Below are 27,499 nucleotides of genomic sequence, written 5' to 3' on the forward strand. Positions count from 1 at the left end.
GAAGCACATACCATACTATTATCAGTTTTTACAGCTGGACTCACAGTTTTGGCAGAATCTGCCGATGTATCCGGGCAGACAGATGCACGTGCCATTTAGTTTGTCACAAAGTCCTCCATTCTCACAAGCTGGACACGTTTCCCGACACTCAACACCCCAACGACCATCAGCACACTCTGATGTAGAAAGATAATGTGTGTGAAGAACACTTTTAAAAATGCAGAGAGCAAATGTGACAGATTTTTTTATTCCTCCATGTTAATCTGTGGCCAGCTCCGGAGGATTCTACAGTCCTAATAACAGTGGCAGAGGCGAAAAAAAAAAAAAAAACAATCAGAAGCTGGGTTTCCATCCACGTATTTTTATGCACATTTTGGGATATCGCATAAAAACTGCTGGATGGAAACACCAAGATGCGAATAAAATCTCCAAAATGTGCATAGAAACTTACACGCTCACTTGAGCTGGATAAATGTTTTATTCAATAAGAAGAAATGCGCATAAACTATGATGGAAACAGATTAACCGAACAAACTCCTGTTGAATTTATTAGGAATACAAGATGCGCATAAAAAAAGTCATGTGACTGAATAATTAATTCAAAACTGGACTAACCAGATGATCAATCATCGCATCTAAAATGTTGCTCTGATCCACCTGAAATAATGGTGTCTAGAAAATCCAAAGCCTGCATAGAGTTTGCAGAGCAAACATGTCACATACAAACTTGAACTGTGCTGAAGAGCAGGCTTATTGACACAATAAAAAAATATATTATAGATCTGCACGGCAAAGACATAAGGAAGGAGGAACGCACACACATAGTGCTGCCAAAACTATGTGACGCGCTGTCGCTCCCAGACATAAGACAAGTTTTTCTAGAGTGTTTTATCTGTGTGCTCTAAACCGCAAATATTTTATTAATAAAAGCGTCACAGTGACTACAGTTTCTCTGGAAGTGACGAGTTTGTTCTTTTGAACACATGGAATGGAAACGCGGCTTTATTCGCACATTGTTTTTGTGAAATTATGGTTTTTCGAATATATTCAATTCACAACTTGGATGGAAACATAGCTACTGACACCTCGTGGGGATTTGCTCCATCTGAATCTTTCATTATTGACAATATTCATCCATATTTTTATCCTCACTTTAATGCATATTTTGCTATTTTGATTATCAAGTATTCTAAATTGAAGCGAGGGTATGCAAAGAAAAATGTCACCATATAGGCTATAAAAAGCTTAATTTGGTAAATACTTAAATATAGAGCATTGTAATGCAGCCAAGTCACCATTATTTCAAAATAAGAGTCCCCGGTGTGTTTTGGGCTTGTTTATAGACAAAAGTGGTTATGTACCAAATCTTTCTTCTGGTTATTATTGAGATTTTGGTTGCACAATAAACTGCATGTGGGATTTTATTCATTTTGGATCCTTGAAGTCTCTATGTCTGTGCCCATCATATTCTATAAATTGATTTTCAAAACTATCGACCTGTCTCTCCACACTGAAAATGCTGTAATATGTGTGTGACAGGGCGGAGGGTGGGGCCGGGTCGTGATTCTACACACCCGGCTCCTAATCAGGCTGATTAGCCCGAGAGGGATAAGGGCCGACTGGAGACGGCAGTGCGACAGAGAGAGAGTTACAGACAGCTGTCCGACACCTGTGTGTGTTTGTCTTTTGGTTCAGTTTATAATTAAACTCTTATTTATATTATCAAGCCGGTTCTCGCCTCCTCCTTTCCATTGATGTGTTACACTGGTGCCGAGACCCGAGAAGGAGGAGGGATGCGCCGTATTAGAGTCCTCGCCACTACCATCCACCCCAACGGAGCAGCCGCAGCCATCCGCCAGGGGACGGAGGAGCCCGGCCGCCTGGAAGCGGAGGAACGGCCGCCGACCGCGAGGGGAGGAGGGGCTCCTAACCGACCACCTAGAGCAGTCAGGGCCGCTGCCAAGGGTGGAGGAGACCCCTACCAGCCGCTGAAACGCAGCGGGGTCTGAGACCGCCGACCGCGAGCGGGGAGGGGCTCCTGGCCAACCGCCTGGAGCGGGAGAACCACTGCCAGGGGCGGGGGACACCCTTCAGTCCACCGAAACGCGGCGGGGCATTCCGTCCGCCAGGGGCTGGAGGACTGCCTCCGATCTGCCCGGGAGGCATGGCTGTCATCCACCAGAGGGGAAAGGAGTGGCCGAGGACCAGGCTGCAACGTATCAGAGAACCGGCAAGTGAATTTTTTTTTTTCTCTCTCTCCTCTCTCTCTCCCGCTGCCGCTCTGTGTTGGCCTTTTCCCTCACTTTTTAAATGTTTTTGTTAATTTAGCACGATCACCGTTACGGTAGGTGCCACATTATTTTTGTTTCCCTCCCCTTGCCCCCTCCCCTGATCCAGGTAGATGGGGATGACCTGCTGGCAGGGAAAGGGGGGGGGGGGTGTAGGTCATGAGAGAACGGGAGGAATGTGGCAGGGCGGAGGGCGGGGCCGGGTTGTGATTCTACACACCCGGCTCCTAATCAGGCTGATTAGCCCGAGAGGGATAAGGGCCGACTGGAGATGGCAGTGCGACAGAGAGAGAGTTACGGACAGCTGTCCGACACCTGCGTGTTTTTGTCTTTTGCTTCAGTTTATAATTAAACTATTATATTATCAAGCTGGTTCTCACCTCCTCCTTTCCATTGATGTGTTACAATGTGACACAATCACAGCCAATCAGAACATATTAGATGTTTATAATACAGTTACTGTATTTGGAGTGGATTTTCAGCTTCACTGTGGGCGGGGCTACAAAAGGTGCGCCACTGATATATGCTGATGTTATGATGATATAGAAGTGCATAATATAATCTGTCCTGTAATTTACCTTTCTCACAGCGTTGTCCAAACGTTCCAGGGGGACACAAGCATTGGCCTGTGATCTTGTCACATGGTGCCCCTGAGCAGTCACATGACTGAGTGCAGCCAATCCCAAATCTCCCATCAACACAATCTAAAACAATATACTCTTGGATCAAAATCACACAAATCAAAGCCTTTTCATTGTAATTTTATCAACATGACCAATGAATCATATGACAATCACATGACCTTACTGTATAGACATATTAAAAACTTCTATATGTACCTTCTAGTGTATAAAATGACTTTATTTACCTTGATCACAATTTTCTCCTCTCTTTCCAGGTGGACAATGGGGTTGACACACCCCGGTCACATGATCACAGGTCACGCCAGACAGGCAAGAGCACTTTGTGTCACACCCAGAGCCATAAAAGCCAGATTCACACTCTACATAAAAACAAAAACAAAATAAATTATGGTACTTAGTGTAGAGATATAGAGTTTTGTTCAGTTGTTGGTGTACAAACAAAACTGCCAACTATATATGATTTCCCGAAACTCACACTGGCATCCCTAACCATGATAAAGCTTGTGTACAGTTAATGTTGTTGATGTTTTTCAATTCTTTTTGTTATATATATATATATATATATATATATATATATATATATATATATATATATATATATATAGTGGCAGAATGATCCGCCCCTCTGGCTCGTCATCGTCGCCTCGCCTCTTAGGGCCGCCCTTCAGCCAGGCTCACGATGGGAGTTGGGCGGGAGAGCGAGAAGAGGTGCATAATTAATAAGCCTCGTTTGGTCAGCGGTGAATGAAGCACACCTGATGGGGATAATGCTTCATCACCATTCATCACGGGAGCCGGCTTCAAGTCTCCATTTGTGCACACACTGGCATCCTCGCACGCCCAGGACCAGAGCTGGGAGGGATCGGATGAGTGGACACGCTGCCGGACCCATTCTTCGGACCCCCGGACGCTGTAATGAGTCGCCAGGGGTGAACTGCTCACGTTGCCGCTGACGGGTTAGATGCCAAGCCACTTTCCCTTCATGCTTCCCGCAGGCCTGAGAAGACAGGCCGCCAGTGATGCCGCTGCCCCATGCGCCGTGGACTTTGGAAGGGAGCGTGAGCGGCCGACTGACCCAGCCTGTGCCAGGGCTTTCCTATGAACACTACCCTGCCCCTTTCACGGAGCCCCGTTCACCGCGAGGATGCCAGATTCCCCCTTTTATTATGAACACTATTCCCCCTTGGACAATTTATTACCCCTTTTGGACATTTTTACGTTTATTATTGTTTCCAATAAATGCCTCTCCGAGGCTTGACGCCACACCCACACCCACTGTGTCTGTCTCTTGCTTACCCTGCCACAATATATATATATATATATATATATATATATATATATATATATATATACACCAATGAGCCAAAACATTATGACCACTGTCCGGTGAAGCGAATAACGTTGATCATCTCCTAACAAGGCCACATGTCATGGTCTGGGTAGATTAGATGGTAAGCGAACAATCAGCTCTTGTAGTCAACGTGCTGAATGCAGGACAAATGGGCAGGAGTAAAGACCTGAGCGACTTGACAAAGGCCAAATTGTTATGGCCAGACGACTGGGTCAGAGCATCTCTGAAACGGCAAGGTTTGTGGGGTGCTCCTAGTCAGCAGTGGTGAGTACCTACAGACTGTTGTCCAAGAAGGGACAAACCACAAACTGGCAACAGGGTCTTGGGCACATAAGGCTCATCGATGTGCGAGGGCAACGAATGCTATCCTGTCTGGTCCAAACCGACAGAAGGTCTAATGTGGCACAAGTCACAGAAAATTTTAATGATGTTATGGGAGGAATGTGTCACAACACACAGTGCATCACACCCTGCTGCGTATGGGGCTGCATAGCCGCAGACCGGTCAGAGTGTCCATGATGACCCCTTTCACCGTCAAAAGCATCTACAATGGGCACACATGCATCGGAACTGGACCTTGGAGCAGTGGAAGAAGGTCGCCAGGTCCAATGAGTCCTATTTTATTTTACATTACGTGGACGGCCTGGGGATGGCCTTCCGTTTACCTGGGGAAGTGATGGCACCAGGATGGACTGTGGGAAGACAACAAGTCAGTGTAGGGAAAGTGGTGCTCTGGTTATTCATGTGGATGTCAATTTGACACTACTTAAACATCGTTGCAGACCAGGTACACCCCTTCATGGCAATGGTATACCCTAATGGTAGTAGCCTCTTTCAGCAGGATAATGTGCCCTGCCACACTGCACACATTGTTCGGGAATGGTTTGAGGAACATGATGAAGAGTTCAAGGTGTTGCCCTGGCCTCCAAATTCCCCAGATCTCAATCCGATTGAGCATCTGTGGGATGTGCTGGACCAACAAGTCCAATCCACGTTGGCTCCACCTCACAACTTATAGGAGTTGATGGATCTGCTGCTAATATGTTGGTGCCAGATACCATAGGACACCTTCAAGAGTCTTGTAGAGTTCATGAATTGGCGGGTCGGAGCTGTTTTGGGGGCTCGTGGAGGACCAACAGTATATTAGGCAGGTAGTTATAATGTTTTGGCTCATCAGTGTATATATTATGTAAATAGCTCCATTGGAAAGGATTCCTGTGGATTTGTTTCAAATATTTAAACTCTCAAATTTTACATCAATAAAACTTTAGGTTGCACTTTGAGCACATATTAAGACCTTCACTGTGCACACGGACCTTCTTTGCAGGTGTCGCCCCGGTAACCTGGTTTGCAGATGCAGGTGCCATGATGACGATGACACTCTGCACTGTTCTGCTGGACACACTGACACTCTTCAGAGCAGCCCGGTCCAAACGTCCACTTAGGACACGCTTCATGAACAGAGAAGGACAGAAGAGGAAGTTAAAACTAGGAAGTTGAGGCCATAAGGTATTGTTGTCAGTGTCAGGTAATTATTTTGAATTAGAGAAAGTAAATGGACACAAATAGACACAAATGGACAGTTTAACACAAAAAACAGTTGTACATGGGTCTGGATAGAGTTTATAATGCTTTGAAAAAGTTAAAATGATAAAAAATCTAATGCACCATGGTAATTGGAATCCATTATTGCACAAGAGGGTGGCACTCACTTTAAAACAGAGTTTTATTAGAATAATAATAAAAAAATAAAAAAGATTAGTAGAGAGTATGTACTCACACAGGTGGCAGAATCGTCCATACAGTCCCGGGTCACACAGACATGCACCATACGTGCGATGACACTGTCCGTTATTAGCACAATTACACTTCTTATTACAAAACTTTCCATAGAGACCCTTAGGACAACCTGAATGAAAAAAAAAAAAAAACAGAAATATTAACTAAGTGCTTTAAAGGATTAGTTCACCCAAAAATTTAAATTCAATAATTGTTTACTCACCAGATGCAATGCTCGAACTTTGATAGGTGAAAGTGACAGTTTCAGTTAATTTGACATTAAAAGCTAAATAAATATAACTCTTATTTTTAGGATAATACAATAAAGTTAAAAACTTGTTTCCATTGTGGTCATTTGTAACATAAATCATGTTGTTCTACTTCATGTTGTTTTTCATTTTACATTAATAAATATATATGATTTATTTATGCTAACATTTCACTGTATGTGTTTTTGCAACATTTGTGATAGGCTTAATTATCTCATGATATATTACTTTTATTTTGTCTGTTTTATTCTCTTCATACAATAAAGTTGGATAAACTTGATATAACCTATAATTTAAACATAAATACAAACTGACCGTCCTGACACAGATCTCCACTGACTCCTGGTGGACATCGGCAGCTGCCAGTGACCGGATCACACACACCACCATTCCTACACTTACAGATGAATGAACAATTCCTGCCAAACCAGCCATCAGGACATGCTGAATAACACACACAAAGCATACAAATATCAATTTAAGGATGCAATTTTGATCAGGATATATATTTGAGATATAATGAGAGCAATGTGTGATATAGTGTCTTTTAAAGTAACTCACTTTCATTACAGATGATTCCCGTCCATCCATCAGGACAGTCGCAGGCGTTTCTGTGTATGTTACACACTCCACCATTAACACAGTCTTCACAAGACAGACTGCAGTCAAAGCCGAACGACTCATTCAAACAGACTGCAGATAAGAGATAAGAATGAACTAGAATTTCTTCATTTTCCGATGATGAATGCATCTTACATGACAAGGTTTTGGTTCAGAGCTTTAATGTTCTTACTGAATTTCTGAGCTAGCACGCTCTCAGCTCTCAGTTCCCCCGCGTCCCCCTCATAGTCAACATATCTCTCTAGAACCTGTTCATAATCCTGCAGGACAGTCATCTGTGGTCGCGGTCGATCCACTGTCTGACCGCTGCTCAAAGCCTCCACTGCGTCCTCCAGAGCTGAGAGCAACACACAGATACACACATGAATAAGCACACCTTTAGTGTAGTGTTTAGTTTTAAACAGTTTGGTTAAAACTAAGTTTTATTCTAAAAGGGACATATTCTGCACCATTGTAGCATTTTACAGCATAAAAACCTGCTATAATTTAGACATAATGCAAAAGTGGCTTTTTCTTTGCAATTCTTCCCATAAGGCCTGCACCCCTGAGTCTTCTCTTTACTGTTGTACATGAAACTGGTGTTGAGCGGGTAGAATTCAATGAAGCTGTCAGCTGAGGACATGTGAGGCGTCTATTTCTCAAACTAGAGACTCTGATGTACTGATCTGCTCTGACAGCGCGAGAGAAAATGAAAGTTTATAGAGGTTTAATGAGAGTGCCATATTAATCTACTATATATAATGCTGAATATTATGTATAATAATGCTATGGGGCAATAAAATCCTAATGTCAAATGTCTCAGTTAATTTAATCAGTCAATAATTATTATTTAACTGGATAAGCATGCACTTTTATTATATATTTATTTTTGTAAAGAATATTTAGATGTAATAAGAGACAATCCTATTTTAGAAAAATTAAATTAATTTCAAATATTTTAAATGTTTGTATTCAGTGAAAGTGTGTAAGCAGCATACATATCTAACATAATTCCCTATATTCAGTAAGCAGAATTATTAGCTAATATTTCAGTTTGGTGTCACCATTGCCATTTTCTGGGCTGATTTTGTCCTAGTACATCTCTGATCGAACATTTAGCACTTTTAAGAACAGTACTTATAGCTGCTACATTTTTAAGGAAACAAACTGTTTTTCATGTCTATAAGTAATAATAATAATAAATGTTCAATCTTTTTTTCTTTTCTCAATTTTCTCCCCTTTTTCTCCCTAATTTGGAATGCCCAATTCCCAATGCGCTCTAAGTCCTCATGGTGGCGTAATGACTCGCCTCAATCCGGGTGGTGGAGGACGAATCTCAGTTGCCTCCGCGTCTGAGACCGTCAATCCGCGCATCTTATCATGTGGCTTGTTGAGCGCGTTACCTCAGAGACATAGCGTGTTTGGAGACTTCACGCTATTCTCCGCGGCATCCACGCACAACTCACCACGCGCCCCACCGAGAGCGAGAACCACATTATAGCGACCACGAGGAGGTTAACCCAGCATGACTCTACCCACCCTAGCAACCGGGCCAATTTGGTTGCTTAGGAGATCTGGCTGGAGTCACTCAGCTCGCCCTGGATTCAAACTCACGACTCCAGGAATGGTAGTCAGCATCTTTACATAAACATTCAATCTCAACTTTTCTTGATTCAGGCTTACTTTAAAGAATCGTGAAACTAACCGAGCCGTGATTTCAGTATTGTGAACCAAACCGTGAGATGAGTGAACCGTTACACCCCTAATTCTATTTCATTCCATTCTATTTTGTATATATTCCACAGCTATTCTGTTCTGTTCTATTGTATTCTATTCTATTCAGTATGTATTCCAGAGTTATTCTATTCTAAATGTATTTTAGATGTATTCTATTTCATTCCATTCTATTCAGTATATATTACAGAGCTATTCTATTCTATTCATTATGTATTCCACAGCTCTTTTGTTCTGTTCTATTGTTTTATATTCTATTCTATTTTATTCAGTATGTATTTTAGAGCTATTTTATTTTATTAAATATTTTTCAGACCTATTCTTTTCTTATGTTTAGTTTCAAACACTTAAGTTTTATTCTAAAAGGGAAATATTCTGCACTACTGTAGCACACTTACTACATAAAAACCTGTTATGATTTAGTCTCTTGTTTTTGCTACTGTACCTTTATGAATTCTTTATATCAATGACATCTGTTACGATTGGCTAACCTCTTTAGATGTGGAAAACTTTATTTGTATCCTATAAATAATATTCCAATAAAAATACTGGTACAAATAAACTCTATTTTAGTATTTGAAATGTGATGTTATTATTTTAATTTGTTTATCTTATTCCTATATTCATTTTTATGCAAAATTTAAAGGAATGCTACTGTTTAAAAGTAAGCTTTATACAAAGCCTTTGTGAGGCCTGGGTATCTCAACGAGTATTGACGCTGACTATCACCCCTGGAGTCACAAGTTCGAATGCAGGGCGTGCTGAGTGACTCCAGCTACCAAATTGGCCCGGTTGCTAGGGAGGGTAGAGTCACATGGGGTAACCTCCTCGTGGTCGTGATTAGTGGTTTTCACTCTCAGTGGGGCGTGTGGTAAGTTGTGCGTGTATCGTGGAGAGTAGCATGAGGCTCCACATGCTGAGAGTCTCCGCGGTGTCATGCACAACGAGGCACATGATAAGATGCGCGGACTGACGTTCTCAGAAGTGGAGGCAACTGAGACTTGTCCTCTGCCACCCGGATTGAGGTGAGTAACTGCGCCACCACGAGGATCTACTAAGTAGTGGGAATTGGGCATTCCAAATTGAGAGAAATGGGAATAAAAAATGTTTTTTTTTTCAATACAAAGCCTTTGTGGCATTATGTTGATTACCGCAAAAAGTTATTTCTACTCATCCCTCATTTATTAAAAAAATAAAAATCGCTGTTACAGTGAGGCACTTATAATGGAAGTGAAGGAGGCCAGTCCATAAATATTAAAATACTCACGGTATTAAAAGTATAGCCACAAGACGTTAACATTCTACGTGTTAACTTTTAGTATGATAAAATTGTTTTCTAAGTGCTATCCAAAATTGGTAATGTAATGCAGGTACACCTTTGATCTGTGTAAACAGCTATAAATCCCAGATTTGATTACACTAAAATGTATAATGTTTACACCCTGTGGCTATACTTTTAAAACAGTGTGTATTTTAATGTTTATGGACTGGCCCCATTCACATCCATTGTAAGTGCCTTCCTATAACTGCAGTTGTTTTTTTTTTTTTTAATTAATGAGGAATGAGTCAAAATAATTTTTTGTGGTAATCAACATTATGCCACAAATGATCTCAGTTGAGCTTAAACTTGTATTGAACCTGAAACGTTCCTTTAGGGGTGCACAACAAGTCCCAGACAGGCTGAAAACTCACATATACATGAATGTCGATTCTCATCAAGACGATATCCACGTCTACAGTAACACTGGAATGAACCAGCGCTGTTTTGACAAATGTGATCACATCCTCCGTTTATAGCCAAACACTCATCTATATCTGTAATCCAAAAAATTATAGCACACATTTAATATATTTACTGTACATACCCTTAACCAAGAATACTGGATGGATGTATAGCATGCACATGGATTCATAAATCGCTGTTTTATACGGAACTCTTTAAGACTGAAAAACCCAATGAAATCAAAAGCCTTTCAATATATCCCATCAAAACTTTCAGTTTCAATAGTAAACACGTCAATACGAAAGAAAACTCTCATCAAGCCATTTGATAGTAAGAGTCATACCATCACAGCTGCACCCGTCGGTGTTCAGACGATATCCAGCTGTACAGTAACACTCGTATCCTCCAGGATAGTTTGTGCAGTCCTGCTCACAGCACAAGCTGCCATCTCTACACTCGTTTATATCTGATAGACAAAACAAACACCTTTACTTTAGATGGTTTCTCCACCTGTGCAGTACAACATCTTACGGTCACACTTAAGAGTTTCTTTACCAATGCAGGTCTTATGGTCATCGTCTAGCTGGTATCCTTGTTTACAGCTGCACACGGGTCCATTGGTTGAATGCTCACATTGATGAGAACAACCACCATTATTACGATCACAACTGTTCACAACCTCCATCTCTATACCTGCCGTACAGGAGGAGAGACAGAGACCCAGACACAGTGAAACATGTTTATAAGTGAACTATTGCCATAGGCTTCCATTAATGGATGTAAAAATTCTATTCATGTTTGTTTGTCTGTTTTAAGTTATACTTTTTGCATTTGTCACATTTATTAGATAGGTTAGAGGAGAGAGAGTTACAAAATGACTGGGGAGAAGAGAGAGAACAGGATTGGGACCTTGAGCTGGAACTTGAACTCGGGTCACCTGGAGTGCTACTGCACAAATATTTCAGAGCACTGCCCACAACAAATGATTTCAATGTACAAAATGTTTCTATTGTTTCTAGCAAATAAGTGACGGATGTTGTGAGTGTGATGTGGCAGGGCACGTGCAGACTCCGATGATATACTCACGATAGCACTGCTTTCCGTCAACACCCAATTCATAGGTAGCGTGACACACACACATAAAAGATCCCCGGGTGTTATGACAACCATGAGCGCAGTCCGCCTGGCCCGTCTGGCACTCATCAATGTCTGATGTAAAGCACACACAACATAAACACACACATGCAGAATAAACTTCAAAGGCACAGCTTGGCATGCACACTGGAGTGTGCAGAAATCAAAGTGACCAAAACAATAATGACATGACACAAACTATGCAATCTAAACAAAATATAGGGTTCGAATCAAAATGAAGACCCCAAAAAAGACACCCAGGTTCATTTTACCTTCACAGGTCTTGCCATCTTCTGCAAGCTGATAACCTGGATGACATCCACAGCGGGTCTGAACTCCATCCCTGATACACTCCTGAGAACAACCGCCGTTCCTCACCGCACAAGGGTTCTCCACTGATAACAGAAGAGAGGAAAACATACATTATATCCATGCCAGAGAACACAGAACCATGATCAGAGTACCCTTTAGAACACTCTGATGCTGAAACAAACTGGGAGAGGTTCATCATTGCTGCTTTATGATGCTTTATCGTTTGAAAATGCATTCATTTTGCCAGGTATATGCCTCTCATCCACAATAAAACGCTGTTGTCCTCAACCAAAAACATTTTAAAAATGGTCTCCATAACCGCATACATTGATAAAACGCGAGAAAACTGAAAATGGTTTAAGGTTTCAGACTTGAATGGATTAGTGTGGATGTGGCCTATGTATTTTAGCGCTATTCTATTCTTTTCAGTATGGATTTTAGAGGTATTGTATTGTATTCTATGTATTTCAGAGCTATTCTTTTCAATACTATATTTATTATATATGTGTTTGAATATGTTTTCCACTAATAGTCTTGCTTTGAAAACATTACTAACAATTTAAACACCTTTGCATGCAAATTAAATGTTAGTGTGGTATAACCTACATGTAGGAAGCCTTGTTGTTGTCATGTGACAAGAAAACCATAAAACAGGAATTGTAGTGGTGTAACAACAAAATGTTTTTAACCCTTGTGCTGTGTTTGTGTTGCGCTAACACATTTTGTGTTCCCGGTCGAAAATGACCGGCCCACTAAGATTGTTTATAAATCTCTCATATTGCATATACTATCACAAGATTTGCATTACATCTTTTAATCAACTTCTTTTTTAGTAATTATGACAGGTTTTGTAATCCATTTTTGAACATATTTTTAAAAAGATATATTTTTATTGACAGAAGGATTCATTGAATTGAGCTCATACTGGGCTAGTGGGGGGTACTCCGTGGGGAAAACAAAAAAATATAAAATAATTGCATAATAAATTAATAACCAGTCATTTTAAAGCTTAGAATCTGGACTTTACAATGCATAAAGCTAATCCTACCAGTTCTTATATAATGCTTTTTAATTTGCTGATGAAAAATAACTGTTTCATTCTTATCATTTGCAAATTTATAATAAACAGGAGTGTCTTTTTGTCATGTTTTTTCTTATACTTCCTGAAACATACAGTTGTGCTCAAAAGTTTGCATACCCTTGGAGAATTGGTCATATATGTACCATTTTTAAAGAAAACATGAGTGAGCAGGCAAAACACATTTCTTTTATTTCTTATGGGATTCATATTCAGCTGTAGGTTATAACAGAATGGCAAAATCATAAAACAAAACATGAAAACAAAGAAAAAAAATGAAATGACCCCTGTTCAAAATTCTTCATACCCTTAGTTCTTAATACTGTGTATTGCCCCCTTTAGCATCAATGACAGCGTGCAGTCTTTTGTAATAGTTGTCTATGAGGCCCCAAATTCTTGCAGGTGGTATAGCTGCCCATTCGTCTTGGCAAAATGCCGCCAGGTCATGCAAAGTCTTTGGTCGTCTTGCATGAACCGCACATTTGAAATCTCCCCAGAGTGGCTCGATAATATTAAGATCAAGAGACTGTGATGGCCACTCCAGAACCTTCACCTTTTTTTGCTGTAACCACTGGAGGGTCAACTTGGCCTTGTGCTTAGGGTCATTGTCGTGCTGGAAAGTTCAAGAGTGTCCCATGCGCAGCTTTCGTGCAGAAGAATGCAAATTGTCTGCCAGTATTTTCTGATAACATGCTGCATTCATCTTGCTATCAATTTTCACAAGATTCCCCGTACCTTTAGAGCTCACACACCCCCAAAACATCAGTGATCCACCACCATGCTTCACAGTGGGGATGGTATTCTTTTCACTATAGGCCTTGTTGACCCCTCTCCAAACATAGCGCTTATGGTTGTGACCATAAAGCTCTATTTTGGTCTCGTCACTCCAAATTACAGTGTGCCAGAAGCTGTGAGGCGTGTCAAGGTGTTGTCAGGCATATTGTATCCGGGCTTTTTTGTGGCATTGGCGCAGTAAAGGCTTCTTTCTGGCAACTCGACCATGCAGCTCATTTTTGTTCAAGTATCGTCGTATTGTGCTCCTTGAAACAACCACACCGTCTTTTTCCAGAGCAGCCTGTATTTCTCCTGAGGTTACCTGTGGGTTTTTCTTTGTATCCCGAACAATTCTTCTGGCAGTTGTGGCTGAAATCTTTCTTGGTCTACCTGACCTTGGCTTGGTATCAAGAGATCCCCGAATTTTCCACTTCTTAATAAGTGATTGAACAGTACTGACTGGCATTTTCAAGACTTTGGATATATTTTTATATCCTTTTCCACGTCTTAGCGCAATGACCTATTTCTCAGCAAAATAGCAATATGCGCTTTGCGCCAATTCATTAACATAAAATACACCCACAGTTTGTGTACATACACCCACAGATAGCACAAACACTCCCACTCATGCCTACGAAAATTGGATAAGATGTAGCGCACGGTCATTGCACGTAGTGCTGCGCCTAGCACGGTCATGAAAATAGAACCCATATAGTATGTAGTTCTATTATATTGTACAGCCCCAGAGATGGACAAACATTATTTTTGAATGTTAAGTACCTCCATTCACTGCCACTTAAAAAAAAAAAAAAAAGAAGAAGAAGAATATACAGCGCTCAGTCAAATATACCATATTCGTAAATACGTTATAAAACATAAGATCTTCACCAGATACAAATCCAGTTTATTAAACAAGTCCTGCTCTAGATAACTCCTCTTTCACATACTCAGTGTGTTTAAATGTGTCTGTCTGTCCAACAGCTGGAGTACTGCATCTGAGCACATGAAATGAACTGTCTGCAGCCAACAATTACCGGTTTAAAGAAACAGAACGGCAGACATTATTCTGCAATCATGATTCTTCATGAGAGCACGACAGGTCTGTTCAACTTTAGATGACCTCAGAAAGACGGTGAGACGAGGCGTATTTGAAAACATGAGACATAAAGAGAAAGAGACATGTCCATGCTGAAGTCACCAGTTTCTGATATGATGTCATCGAGTGAATCAAAGGGCATCTTGATCCCAACGACCAAAATCATATTTTCACAAAATTAAAGACTCATCTTCTTGTCCAGTTCCCATTAATTTTTGAGATCTTCAAAGGATGAAAGCAGTTGGCTTAAAATGAGACATTAAAAGAAAGTTGTACAATTACACCTCAATTTCACACATCCCATTAAGACATTAATTTTCATGTATTTTTTCTATGATGTTCAAGAAATGTTTCAAATTTATGCCATGCAGATCTGTTTCAACCTGTTAATCAAGCTCTTGAAAAGCAGCATCAAGCAACATTGATATGTGTGTTTAAAGATCATTACTGGCAAGTTTGATCTTTTTTATTGCCAGTGAAGGCTAATAAAATAAATCACGTCAAGTTACGTAAACGAGCAATACTCATTCATTTTTCATGACTGATACAGGTTCAATATAAGGTCAATGACGTGATGCTTTTATTTGGTGTCCAACTCTATTCATTTATTCAAAATAATCTAGGGATGTCCTGATACCATTTTTTTGAGAACGAGTAGCAATACTTCCTTTTTCGGTAATCGCCTTTAGTATACCTTTTTTCTGAATTCCAAATCAGCAGTTTATTTAAATTTTATCATCAAAATGGTGTCTAAATTAATGAATTCATTAAACTGTAATCAAATGAAATTAAAACAATTCATTTTCAACGTAATATTGTATTATTTTTATCAAATTAGGTGCCTTTATACAGAGCCTCACAGCACAATCCAAAATACAACATTGGAGTTATTTTTATCAAATAAAGTGCTGCACAACAGAGCATCACAACTGTGAGATATTGCTTAAATATTATACAATTACTATTGATTTTTTATTGTTATTAGTAGTAGTAGTAGTAGCATTACGGTAAATATTACATAACTATATAGTAGTGATATATTTCTGCCATGCTATTTTCCCACTTACATTGAGCTTTTATTTTGGCGGAAACTTTTATTTTGAAGCCCTTTCCATTTCTGTGTGTTTTAGATAGTAGCTTCTCACTTCCGGAAAAGCAGGTTGCTACGTGACTCAAAGACATTCATATGTCAGATCGTATCGGTTTTTGGTATCTGAGCATATTTAAGTGAGTGCGGTATCAGACCCGATTCCAATACCAGTATCGTTATCGGGACATGCCTATTAAATACGCAATTCATAAAAACAATGATTTGAATATGTCTCTCTATGAACTCATTTTCAATATCTTTTGTGGGTTTTAAAGTAAAAATTGTCTAGTTGTATATTGTATATATTGTTTTCATCTTGGACACCCTTATTTGTCAAACTGACCCATTAACCCTCCTATGGTATTCTGTCATTTTTGACAGAAATATATTTTCCTCATTTATTAAAAATGGTTTCCTTTATCTGAGCAGTACAAGACTTTTTGACTTTTCCTCCATTTGCCATCTGAACATACTAAAAATTTGGGCTTGATTCGATAAGTCTAAGTGGTCATAAAAAAACGACACCATGGTCAGGTTTGATTGCAACCAAAATAACATTAACTGCAAAAACTGACACTTCAAATCAATTTTAAAATGCTAAACTTTTACATAGTTTGATAATGTCTAAATATATATCCACATGTATATCTTGTGATAAAATATAAACTTTTACACGGTAGGTGGCTACAGCTGTCTACTGGCTGTTACTGACATGACATGGTTTTCAAGTTATTTTATTTATATTTTGTTCACCAGATGGCGGCAATCTGCCTCGAATTTATGTCACATTCTCATATTTTCTTCATGTTTCAACTTATAGAAATGTAGATTCTGAGTTTAAAAAAAAACATATCCCAAAAGAAAAGCATATTGTTCTTTCTTCAGGCAAGAAGAAAAGGTTATCATCATCATCATCAAAAAAAAAAAAAAAAAGGTTACACTTCTGACCCTTCCGGTCAAAAATGACCGCAAATAGCAAAAGGAGGTGCCATTTTTCAATACCATAGGAGGGTTAACAATACAGACTCAAGTGAAATCTAGCTAAACCAATCATGGTGCATTTTTATGTCTCATTTGCATTTAACACATCCATTCACTGCATCTGTTGTAATGCTTTGCTTGAATCCTTCTTTCAACAAGAGCCATAAAAACCATTATAAATGTGTCTCCAAGTGTGGTCAAGAATGTGTAATCCACATGGGAAAGTGGTGCAGTTGAAGTTCAGTGCGGTGACTCACATTTACAGTGTTTTCCATCCGCATCGAGTCTGTATTCAGGTCGACAGCGACACTGGAACTGACCTGCGCTCTGCTGGACACAAACATGCTCACATCCACCGTTTCCAACACCACAGGAGTGAACGGCTACAGAGACACACAGAAATAAGAGTTGCTGAGCAGGTGAAGAGAGTTTCAGAAGATGACATTGGGTTGTTATTTTTCAATTTAAAGATGAAACATGTCATAAAAAAAAGTGTTTCATTGTCAACATGCGTGTGGAATGATCAGACAAGCTACACTGAGTTCAAAGTGACTCCTGCTGCAGAAACATCAATTACCTTCTTTTGGAGTAGAAACAGAATGAACAATAACATGAATTAGGGAACTTTATACTCCTCAATTGCAAAGCAATCTCCTTCAGACAAGAATCCAGACTAGATTAATCTACAAAGGTGACATCTGTGCCAGAAACACAATTTATTGCATTTTCTTACTCTGTGCATACTTATTTGCTGTCCCTCATTTACTTTAGTTTGGACTACTTTTATGACACTTTTATGGTGTCATATTTGGAGCTTGAAAGCAAAGACAGGTCATTATGTATCAGCACCACCAGAGGTCCCCAACTAAAAATTTTGTTTTTGCTATTTATTTTAATTTCACATAATTGCAATCGTAAGACACATCAGAGGATGACGTTGAAATGGAGTAGTAGCTTAGTAGCTAGTCTGTCTCTGGGATTATTAGAAGAAATTGAATGGAATACCTGACAAAATAGAATAGAACAGGTGGCATTATAATAGGCCTGTAATACTATATTACACTCTTGAATTAAAAATATGGACAATCCGTTCACATTCTGTAATTTTATTTGTCCCTCTGGAAAATATGTTGCGAAACACAGGGCTGCAGTGTCCGAACAACACATAAAAACATTAACACTCCTCTTCACTTCAAATCACACAATTTTGTGCTTGCATTGGCTACTTTTCTCATTTTTACAACCAAAAGAAATCACGCTCATTTCTTTTTCTTTTACATGGGTACATAATCACCATGAAATGCTTGAGAAACACTGCATTAGTCTATACACAACAGCCGATGGCATATAATGTAACAATGAGTGCTGACGTCAACTGGGTAGCTCAGTGGTAAAGACGCTGGCTATCACCCCTGGAGTTTGCCAGCTCGCTAGTTCAAATCCCAGGGCGTGCTGAGTGACTCCAGTCAGGTCTCCTAAGCAACCAAATTGGCCCGGTTGCTAGGGAGGGTAGAGTCACATGGGGTAACCTCCTCATGGTCGCCATAATGTGGTTCGTTCTCGGTGGGGCGTGTGGTGAGTGGAGTGTGGTTGCTGCAGTGGATGGCATGAAGTCTCCACACGCACTATGTCTCCATGTCAACGCGCTCAACAAGCCACGTGATAAGATGCGCGGGTTGACAGTCTCAGACGCGGAGGCAACTGGGATTCGTCCTCCGCCACCCGGATTGAGGTGAATCACTACGCGATCACAATGACTTAAAAGCACATTGGGAATTGGGCATTCCAAATTGGGAGAAAAAGGAAAGAAAAGAAACTGAAAACGGAGTTAGAATGGACATGGCCTCAGATCTAACACCAGCACATTTTCACGTGGTTTCATCACCTGAACACTTCTCCCAAACCATCTTGCTTACACTGTTTATACATTTTTGTGTTATAGATAGTGATCGGGTTTATATACTCTGTCTGTCTGCCGCATAAAGATCTCACAGTGATCCAAGTGTCTTCTGTCTGATAGATTCACTTACAGCTTAAACAAGACGCTGGGGAAAAATCATCTGTCTGAGAGTTTAGATATCTGGAAAACTTTAGCCCTCATGCACCCTTCACCAGTATAGTAAATTAACTGTAAAACTAGTCCATCATGACAATGTACAGAACACTGAGATACTGTATTTTTCTCTGAGGTCTCTGTAGGGGCCTGAAGCTTTTAGAAACTCTTGAAAATTCAGTTAGAGGTTAAAAAGAGCAAATCTCTTGCTAAAAGCTGAATCAAGTTGTCATACTTTTGTTTACACACTGCAACTCACACTAATATTGTTAGACATGATCCCAGAAGCCATTTTCAACACTTCTGTAGCACTTTCTTTTTTCCTAGGAGTCCACTTAAAATGTTAGTCACGGTTTCTTACACCCAAACCAGTCGTTATTTCGTTTTTCATTCCCATTTCTCTCCCTCTCACTGACCCTCACAATGAAACAAGCTGTTTGACTTACTGTTCCATTAAGACTTGTATATGTAAATAACCTCTGTTAAGCTCACCTTTGCACACTGGCGTAGTACTATGACTTTTGGCATGTATGAATGTATTTTAAACCAAAAGACATCTTAAAGATTTGTAGTAGTCTGACAATTATGAAGGAAAATGTAAAATTTGTTCAAATCACCCGTGGTCTTCCTTACATCGAACATTTCAAAAGAGCAAGAAAAATCCTGTTTTCCATGATATGATCCCTTTTAAGTCATATTTAATAATAGGCAGTTAAAATTGCACAGCATATAAAAACTGAAGTATCTATTAAAAGTCAGAAGATGTTAATTTATGAGAATTTTGATTCAATATATGCTTAAGTATTTTGCATCACATGAAAAGTATACAGTATATTTAGTTAAATTATGTTTTTCTGTTTGCTGTTTGACTTATGTTTATTTCACAGGTTGTGCTGATTGTGTGTCTTACCGATGCAGGTGCGTCCATCCACATGCAGTCGAGAACCAGCGTTACACTGGCAGTGATATGTCCCCCTGGTGTTCACACATTTGTGCTGGCAGCCGCCATTATGCACCTGGCATTCATCAATATCTGCAGGAGAATGCACACATACACAGTTTAAAGTTGATGTGTCATTTTTTTCAAAAAAATAAAAAATAAAATATATATATATATATATATATATATATATATATATATATATATTTCACCCGTATCGCAATATACTAAATCTTTATATTAGATGTTTTTAACTACAGTGCTGTGAAAAAGTATTTGCCCCTTCCTGATTTCTTCTATTTTTGTGTATTTTTCAGTCTAAATTGTTTTAGATCTTCAAACGAGATATAACATAAAACAAAGGCAACCCAAAATACAGTTTTCAAATATATATATATATACAATATATATACACAACCTGTCAAAAGTTTTGAAACACTTGACTGAAATGTTTCTCATGATCTTAAATGTTTTAAATTAATTCTGTAGACAAAAATATAATTGTGCCAACATATTAATTTATTTCATTATAAAACTAAAATTTTATAAAAAAATAAAAATTGAAATTGATGACTTGGACCAAATAATAAAGAAAAGCAGCCAATAAGTGCCCAACATAGATGGGAACTCCTTCAGTACTGTTTAAAAAGCATCCCAGGGTGATACCTCAAGAAGTTGTTTGAGAAAATGTCAAGAGTACATGTCTGCAAATTCTAGGCAAAGGGTGACTACTTTGAAGATGCTAAAATATAACACAGTTTTGATTTATTTTGGATTTTGTTTAGTACCAACATAATTCCCATAGTTTAATTTATGTTATTCCATAGTTTTGATGACTTTACTATTATTCTAAAATGTGAAGAAAAAAATTATAATAAAGAATGAGTAAGTGTTTCAAAACTTAGTTTTTCACACATGGCTTCTCCATTTTGGCTTTATTTTTGTTAAATAAATCAGGACACGGTGTAATATGTCATGTGTTGTTGTCCATCTGAGGTTGTATTTACCTAATTTTAAGACCTGCTAAGGACCAGACGATTTTTATTATGTCCTGATACGTAAAACCATAGAATTCAAGGAGGGTGTACTTTCTTTTTCACATGACTATATATATATATATATATATATATTGAAGCAAAAAAGTTATCCAACACCTATATCACCCATGTGAAAATCTAACTGCCCCATTAAATTTAATAGCTAGTTGTGCTTAATGAACTGCCCATTTAAGGTCCTGCCACAGAATCTTATTGGGTTCAAGTCAGGACTTTGACTAGGCCACTCCAAAACTTTAATTTTGCTTCTTTTGAGCCATTCAGAGGTGGACTTACTCCTATGCTTTGGATCATTGTCTTGCTGCATAATCCATTTGCGCTTGAGCTTCAACTCGGACTGATGACCGGACGTTCTCTTTTAGGATTTCTGGTAGAGAGCAGAATTCACGTTTCCCTCAATTATTGCAAGTTGCCCTGAAGCAGCAAAGCATCCCCACACCATCACACTACCACCACCATGCTTGACCGTAGGTATGATGTTCTTTTTGTGGAATTCGGTGTTTGATTTACACCAGATGTAACGGGACCCCTGTCTTCCAAACAGTTCCACTTTCAACTCATCAGTCCACAGAACATTCTCCCAAAAGTTTTGAGGATCATCAAGGTGTGTTTTGGCAAAATTCAGACGAGACTTTATGTTCTTCCTGGCTAGCAGTGGTTTATGCCTCGCCACTCTTCCATGGATGTCATTTTTGACAAGTGTCTTTCTGATAGTGGAGTCATGAACAGTGACCTTTATTGATGCGAGAGAGGCCTGCAGTTCCTTGGATGTTGTCCTTGGATTTTTTGTGACTTCCTGGATGAGTTATCGCTGTGATCTTGGAGGAATTTTGGAAGGTTCACTACTGTGGAAAGTTTTCTCCATTTGGAGATAATGGCTCTCACTGTAGTTCTTTGGAGTCTCAGAGCCTTTGAAATAGCTCTGTAACCCTTCCCAGGCTGATGTATTTCAATCACCTTTTTCCTCATTTCTGGAATTTCTTTCAACCTTGTCATAGTGTTACTGGGTGAAACCTTTTAGCCAACTTCATGCTGCTGAAATAGTTCTATTTAGGTGTTGATTTGATTGAACAGGGCTGGCAGTAATCAGGCCTGGGTGTGTCTAGTCCAGCTGAACCCCATTATGAATGCAGTTTCTTAGATTTGGAGATTTAGTAACTAAGGGGGCAAACACATTTTCACACAGGCCCAGTTGATATTGGATAACTTTTTGCTTCAATAAATAACATTATAATTAAAAACTATATTTTGTATTTACTCAGATTGCCTTTGTTTTATGTTACATTTTTTTTTTTTTTTGAATTTTGAAACAATTTAATATGAGATATACGTAAAAACAGAAGAAATCCAAATGGGGGCAAATACTTTTTCACAGCACTGTATGTCCTTACATTAAAATACATTCAGTACTAGGGATGTGTGGAACGACTAATTTCACTGATGTTTAAATGTATATTTTGGAGTCGACTAGTCTAAAAACTAAGAAACCCTCAGAAAACAGTCAAAAAACATTGTGTTTATGCAACCTATTTAAAATACTTATTCTATTCCAACGACAGCCAAATCCGACACTAAATTCCGCTGAAAAGAGGCATTTATCTGTAACTTGCTTGCCTTGCATTATGATCATTGTGCATTAAATATAGAACATGACACGCATTCATCGAATCAACGGTAGCGAATACAGACATATTTATTGAAAACAATTGAGTGAATAGTGCAGGACCAATAGATCAACCCTAAAAGCCTGTTCTAAATAGAATTCACCAAAATTTACTTAACATAATAAGTCAGGACATAAAATAATTAACAGGTAAGCCAAATCTACGAAAGAGAAAGAATGTGCGTATTTCGCAATGTGCATTAACCAATGATCTAATATTACAGCTGTTTGGTTAAGAACGTTAACCAATAACAGTTACGATCTAAAAAAAAATAATAATAATAAAAAATAGCTAAGATAGAAAAAAAGGGGGCCTGTGAGAAATGTACAAAAAATATATTGTTCTAAACATGACATGCACACAGAATGAAAAGTTTTTAAGCTGTCAGCAAATTGTTGAATATAGCCTTTTTGATCAGAAGAGTAAAAATTATTTGCATACTTAGCCTAAAATAATCATTTTCTAGGCTACTAACTAAGAGCATTAATTTTTGATGAGCAAAAATAACGTCAACATGGTCCAGTGAAAGACGGGACCTGACTCACCTGAGGTGAATATCCTGCACTTGAAAAAGCCAGCTCGGCGGGAAAACAACTTGCAAGCATGCACGGATTTAAAGAAGAAAACATCCATAGTGATTTGCAAGCCAACGTGTCGGGCATCCGCTTCCTGCACCATCACCGTGACCGAAGTGATTTCCATAGATTCTTTACTCATCTTCTGAGAAAAAAGTTTCTGCACGCGTCGCGAGTGAAAGAGGGAAGCAGCAAGCACACCCTGAAGTGAAATGAAACTTTGTATACAGGTGCATCTCAATAAATTAGAATGTCGTGGAAAAGTTCATTTATTTCAGTAATTCAACTCAAATTGTGAAACTCGTGTATTAAATAAATTCAATGCACACAGACTGAAGTAGTTTAAGTCTTTGGTTCTTTTAATTGTGATGATTTTGGCTCACATTTAACAAAAACCCACCAATTCACTATCTCAACAAATTAGAATACATCATAAGACCAATAAAAAAAACATTTTTAGTGAATCGTTGGCCTTCTGGAAAGTATGTTCATTTACTGTACATGTACTCAATACTTGGTAGGGGCTCCTTTTGCTTTAATTACTGCCTCAATTCGGCGTGGCATGGAGGTGATCAGTTTGTGGCACTGCTGAGGTGGTATGGAAGCCCAGGTTTCTTTGACAGTGGCCTTCAGCTCATCTGCATTTTTTGGTCTCTTGTTTCTCATTTTCCTCTTGACAATACCCCATAGATTTTCTATGGGGTTCAGGTCTGGTGAGTTTGCTGGCCAGTCAAGCACACCAACACCACGGTCATTTAACCAACTTTTGGTGCTTTTGGCAGTGTGGGCAGGTGCCAAATCCTGCTGGAAAATGAAATCAGCATCTTTAAAAAGCTGGTCAGCAGAAGGAAGCATGAAGTGCTCCAAAATTTCTTGGTAAATGGGTGCAGTGACTTTGGTTTTCAAAAAACACAATGGACCAAAACCAGCAGATGACATTGCACCCCAAATCACAGACTGTGGAAACTTAACACTGGACTTCAAGCAACTTGGGCTGAGCTTCTCCACCCTTCCTCCAGACTCTAGGACCTTAGTTTCCAAATGAAATACAAAACTTGCTCTCATCTGAAAAGAGGACTTTGGACCACTGGGCAACAGTCCAGTTCTTCTCCTTAGCCCAGGTAAGACTCCTCTGACATTGTCTGTGGTTCAGGAGTGGCTTAACAAGAAGAATACGACAACTGTAGCCAAATTCCTTGACATGTCTGTGTGTGGTGGCTCTTGATGCCTTGACCCCAGCCTCAGTCCATTCCTTGTGAAGTTCACCCAAATTCTTGAATCGATTTTGCTTGACAATCCTCATAAGGCTGCGGTTCTCTCGGTTGGTTGTGCATCTTTTTCTTCCACACTTTTTCCTTCCACTCAACTTTCTGTTAACATGCTTGGATACAGCACTCTGTGAACAGCCAGCTTCTTTGGCAATGAATGTTTGTGGCTTACCCTCCTTGTGAAGGGTGTCAATGATTGTCTTCTGGACAACTGTCAGATCAGCAGTCTTCCCCATGATTGTGTAGCCTAGTGAACCAAACTGAGAGACCATTTTGAAGGCTCAGGAAACCTTTGCAGGTGTTTTGAGTTGATTAGCTGATTGGCATGTCACCATATTCTAATTTTTTGAGATAGTGAATTGGTGGGTTTTTGTTAAATGTGAGCCAAAATCATCACAATTAAAAGAACCAAAGACTTAAACTACTTCAGTCTGTGTGCATTGAATTTATTTAATACACGAGTTTCACAATTTGAGTTGAATTACTGAAATAAATGAACTTTTCCACGACATTCTAATTTATTGAGATGCACCTGTACATCTGCTCCAGATATCCTCTTTTTTAATAATTGTATCATTAATTATATTTAAAATGTTACATTAACATGATGATAATTTAAGCTTAGCCTTTGAAAAAATATAAAGCCAAACATAAATGTGTAAAAATGTTGAAGTTTAATAGAGACAATTACTGACCGACTAGTTATTCCAGTGTCGAAAAGCAGCATCAGAACCGTTTAGTTGACTTGTCTCGCACATCCCTATTCAATGTACTTATTGTGTAACTACATGTTTTTCTACAAAATTCTCACAAGTTTCACATTTGATGTTACTGAGGTTGAGGTTTTTAGGGTAAGGGTTGATGTAGGGTTGGGTTTAGGATTAGGAGTAAGGTTTACAGATGTAATTAAATGCAGGTATTTTAAATGTAAGTACAATGCAACAACACTTATGTACATAATAGTAAATTGTATTAAATGTAGGCCTGTCGCGATTATTAAATAATCATCCGATCGTGTTTTTTTTTATCTAACCGTGGTTCTCTATCTATCACTCACTCGACGTTGTGTCGATGTAGTGACACTAGGGGTCACTCTTGGGAGCCCGAGACACCTCTGGTCTTTGATAAAAGGCCAATGAAAATTGGCGAGTGGTATTTGCATACCACTCCCCCGGACATACGGGTATAAAAGGAGCTGGTATGCAACCACTCATTCAGATTTTCTCTTCGGAGCCGAACGGTCGATGTTTATTGAGCTGACTGTTCATTCACCTCTGTTGGATCTGACGGCGCATTTCAGTGGCTTCTCCGTCCTCTGCACTGGTGCACTGCAGAGAATGCCCCTGGGCACTTCGGCAGAAAAAAGAGAGTATATTTTTCTAAAAGAGTATATTTCTCTAAAAGAGCGGCACACACGGAACATCTTTTTAAAGATGCATCTTTCCTTTCCGATTGTGTGTTATTCCTGGTTACGGTCATTACCTCTCAACTTCTGATGGTCAAGATCGCTGTCTTTCGTGTCTGGGCGTGACCCACGCAGAGACAGCGTTCCGAGAACATGACCATAGCAACGTTGCAGTCGCGGCTTGCTTTCGTAAGAAAAGCTGGGTCTGCCTCCTCAGCTCCCCGTCTCGGTCCTTCTACCTACGGGTATGAGGCCAGCGCGGCTAGCACTGGGGGCGATTTGGGGACCCCAATGGGACCACCTCCGCCGTGTCTCCCCCCACGGACCTCCCATTCCCCAGCATGCTCGTCTGACCCGATTGGGCTTCCGGATGAGTCCGCCGGCTCGTCTCATGGTGAGTTTGACCTCTTGTTCTGACCCCGCGAAGCTGATGAGCTCTCGAGCGCAGCATTAGAGAGCGGGCTCGTCCAGTCGGACGCAGAAGCCTCAGCTGGGCTCCCCCCCTCGGGTGCGGTTGCCCAGTCTCCCCTGAACACTTGCGGCTCGATGATTGGTTCCTGGGCTCGTGGCACCGCTCAAAGCAGCCATGCCCCGCTCCAGTTCCTTTCTTCCCGGAAGTGCATGAGGAGCTGACGAGATCATGGGAGGCGCCTTTTACTGCCCGGTCCCAATCTTTCAGCTCCCCTGCCCTCACTACCCTCAATGGCGGGGCGGCCAGGGGCTATTCGGCCATTCCCCCGTGGATAAGGCGCTCGTGGTGACCTATGCCTGCAGAGCACCGCCACCTGGCGCGGATGCCCAAAGCTCCCGTCCAAGGCCTGTAGGTTCACGTCGTCCCTGACGGCCAAAGCCTACGGTGCCGCTGGACAAGCCACTTCCGCCCTGCACGCCATGGCTCTCCTGCAAGTCCACCAAGCCAAGGCACTGAAAGAACTGCACAAGGGTAGTTCCGCCCCAGATTTGATGCAGTAGCTGCGCTCGGCAACCGACCTCACTCTCCGGGCGACGAAGGTCACGGCGCAGTCTCTCGGGCGGGCGATGTCCACCTTAGTGGTCCAGGAGCGCAAACTTTGGCTCAACCTGGTCGAGATGGGTGAGGCCGACAAGGCAAGGTTCCTTGCTGCCCCCATTTCCCAGGTTGGCCTATTCGGCGACACCGTTGAGGACTTTGCCCAGCAGTTCTCGACGGTGAAGCAGCAGACTGAGGCTATCCGGCACATCCTGCCCTGGCGCGGCTCAAGATCCCGCACCCTGCCTGTTTGTCGCCAAGGGCGTCCCTCTGCGGTGACTGCACCGGCTCCGCTGCAGCATGCCCCTTCGGCCCAGCCCCGGTGTGGAGCCCACCGCAGGAAGCAGACTCCACCCGTCTTATGGCCAGCCACCAAAAACCCTCGCAAGGCTTCGAAGCACCCCTGAGATGGGCGACCCAGGGACGACGAAACCCACCTTGGATCTGGTAAGCAGACCACTCCATCCCCTGGTGGAGGGCCGGGAGGAGAATCTTTTGTTGCTTTTTCATTTAATTTCGTACCCAACAGTTCAGCAAAATAGCAGTTTCCTTGTTCCCTGGGTCACATACCCGGTGTGCATGGCCATCATCACAACCACCATCCAGCTTTCCATCCTTGAAGGTCTGGCGCTCCAGCGGCGGTCTCCCCACCCCTGCGTGCTCAGCTGTGGCACAAA

The 27,499-nt window shown here is 40.4% G+C and overlaps 1 protein-coding gene across 1 annotated transcript in view; it reads right to left on the reverse strand.

Moving 5' to 3' along the window:
- The window catches only part of LOC127426020 (multiple epidermal growth factor-like domains protein 6), a 147,403-nt gene that overhangs the window by 24,787 nt on the left and 95,117 nt on the right, over window positions 1-27,499 (reverse strand). The window contains exons 6-20 of the mRNA XM_051672449.1: window positions 19,817-19,939; window positions 17,111-17,236; window positions 11,795-11,917; window positions 11,475-11,597; window positions 10,944-11,081; window positions 10,732-10,854; window positions 10,358-10,480; window positions 7,125-7,289; window positions 6,893-7,024; window positions 6,647-6,775; window positions 6,064-6,192; window positions 5,600-5,734; window positions 3,157-3,291; window positions 2,867-2,992; window positions 45-176 (exon numbers count right to left, since the gene is read on the reverse strand). Coding sequence (XP_051528409.1) covers window positions 45-176; window positions 2,867-2,992; window positions 3,157-3,291; window positions 5,600-5,734; window positions 6,064-6,192; window positions 6,647-6,775; window positions 6,893-7,024; window positions 7,125-7,289; window positions 10,358-10,480; window positions 10,732-10,854; window positions 10,944-11,081; window positions 11,475-11,597; window positions 11,795-11,917; window positions 17,111-17,236; window positions 19,817-19,939 — 1,962 coding nt within the window. The remainder of the gene's footprint in view (window positions 1-44; window positions 177-2,866; window positions 2,993-3,156; window positions 3,292-5,599; window positions 5,735-6,063; window positions 6,193-6,646; window positions 6,776-6,892; window positions 7,025-7,124; window positions 7,290-10,357; window positions 10,481-10,731; window positions 10,855-10,943; window positions 11,082-11,474; window positions 11,598-11,794; window positions 11,918-17,110; window positions 17,237-19,816; window positions 19,940-27,499) is intronic.

Source organism: Myxocyprinus asiaticus, chromosome 35, assembly GCF_019703515.2.
Source record: "Myxocyprinus asiaticus isolate MX2 ecotype Aquarium Trade chromosome 35, UBuf_Myxa_2, whole genome shotgun sequence".
Classification (NCBI taxonomy): domain Eukaryota; kingdom Metazoa; phylum Chordata; class Actinopteri; order Cypriniformes; family Catostomidae; genus Myxocyprinus; species Myxocyprinus asiaticus.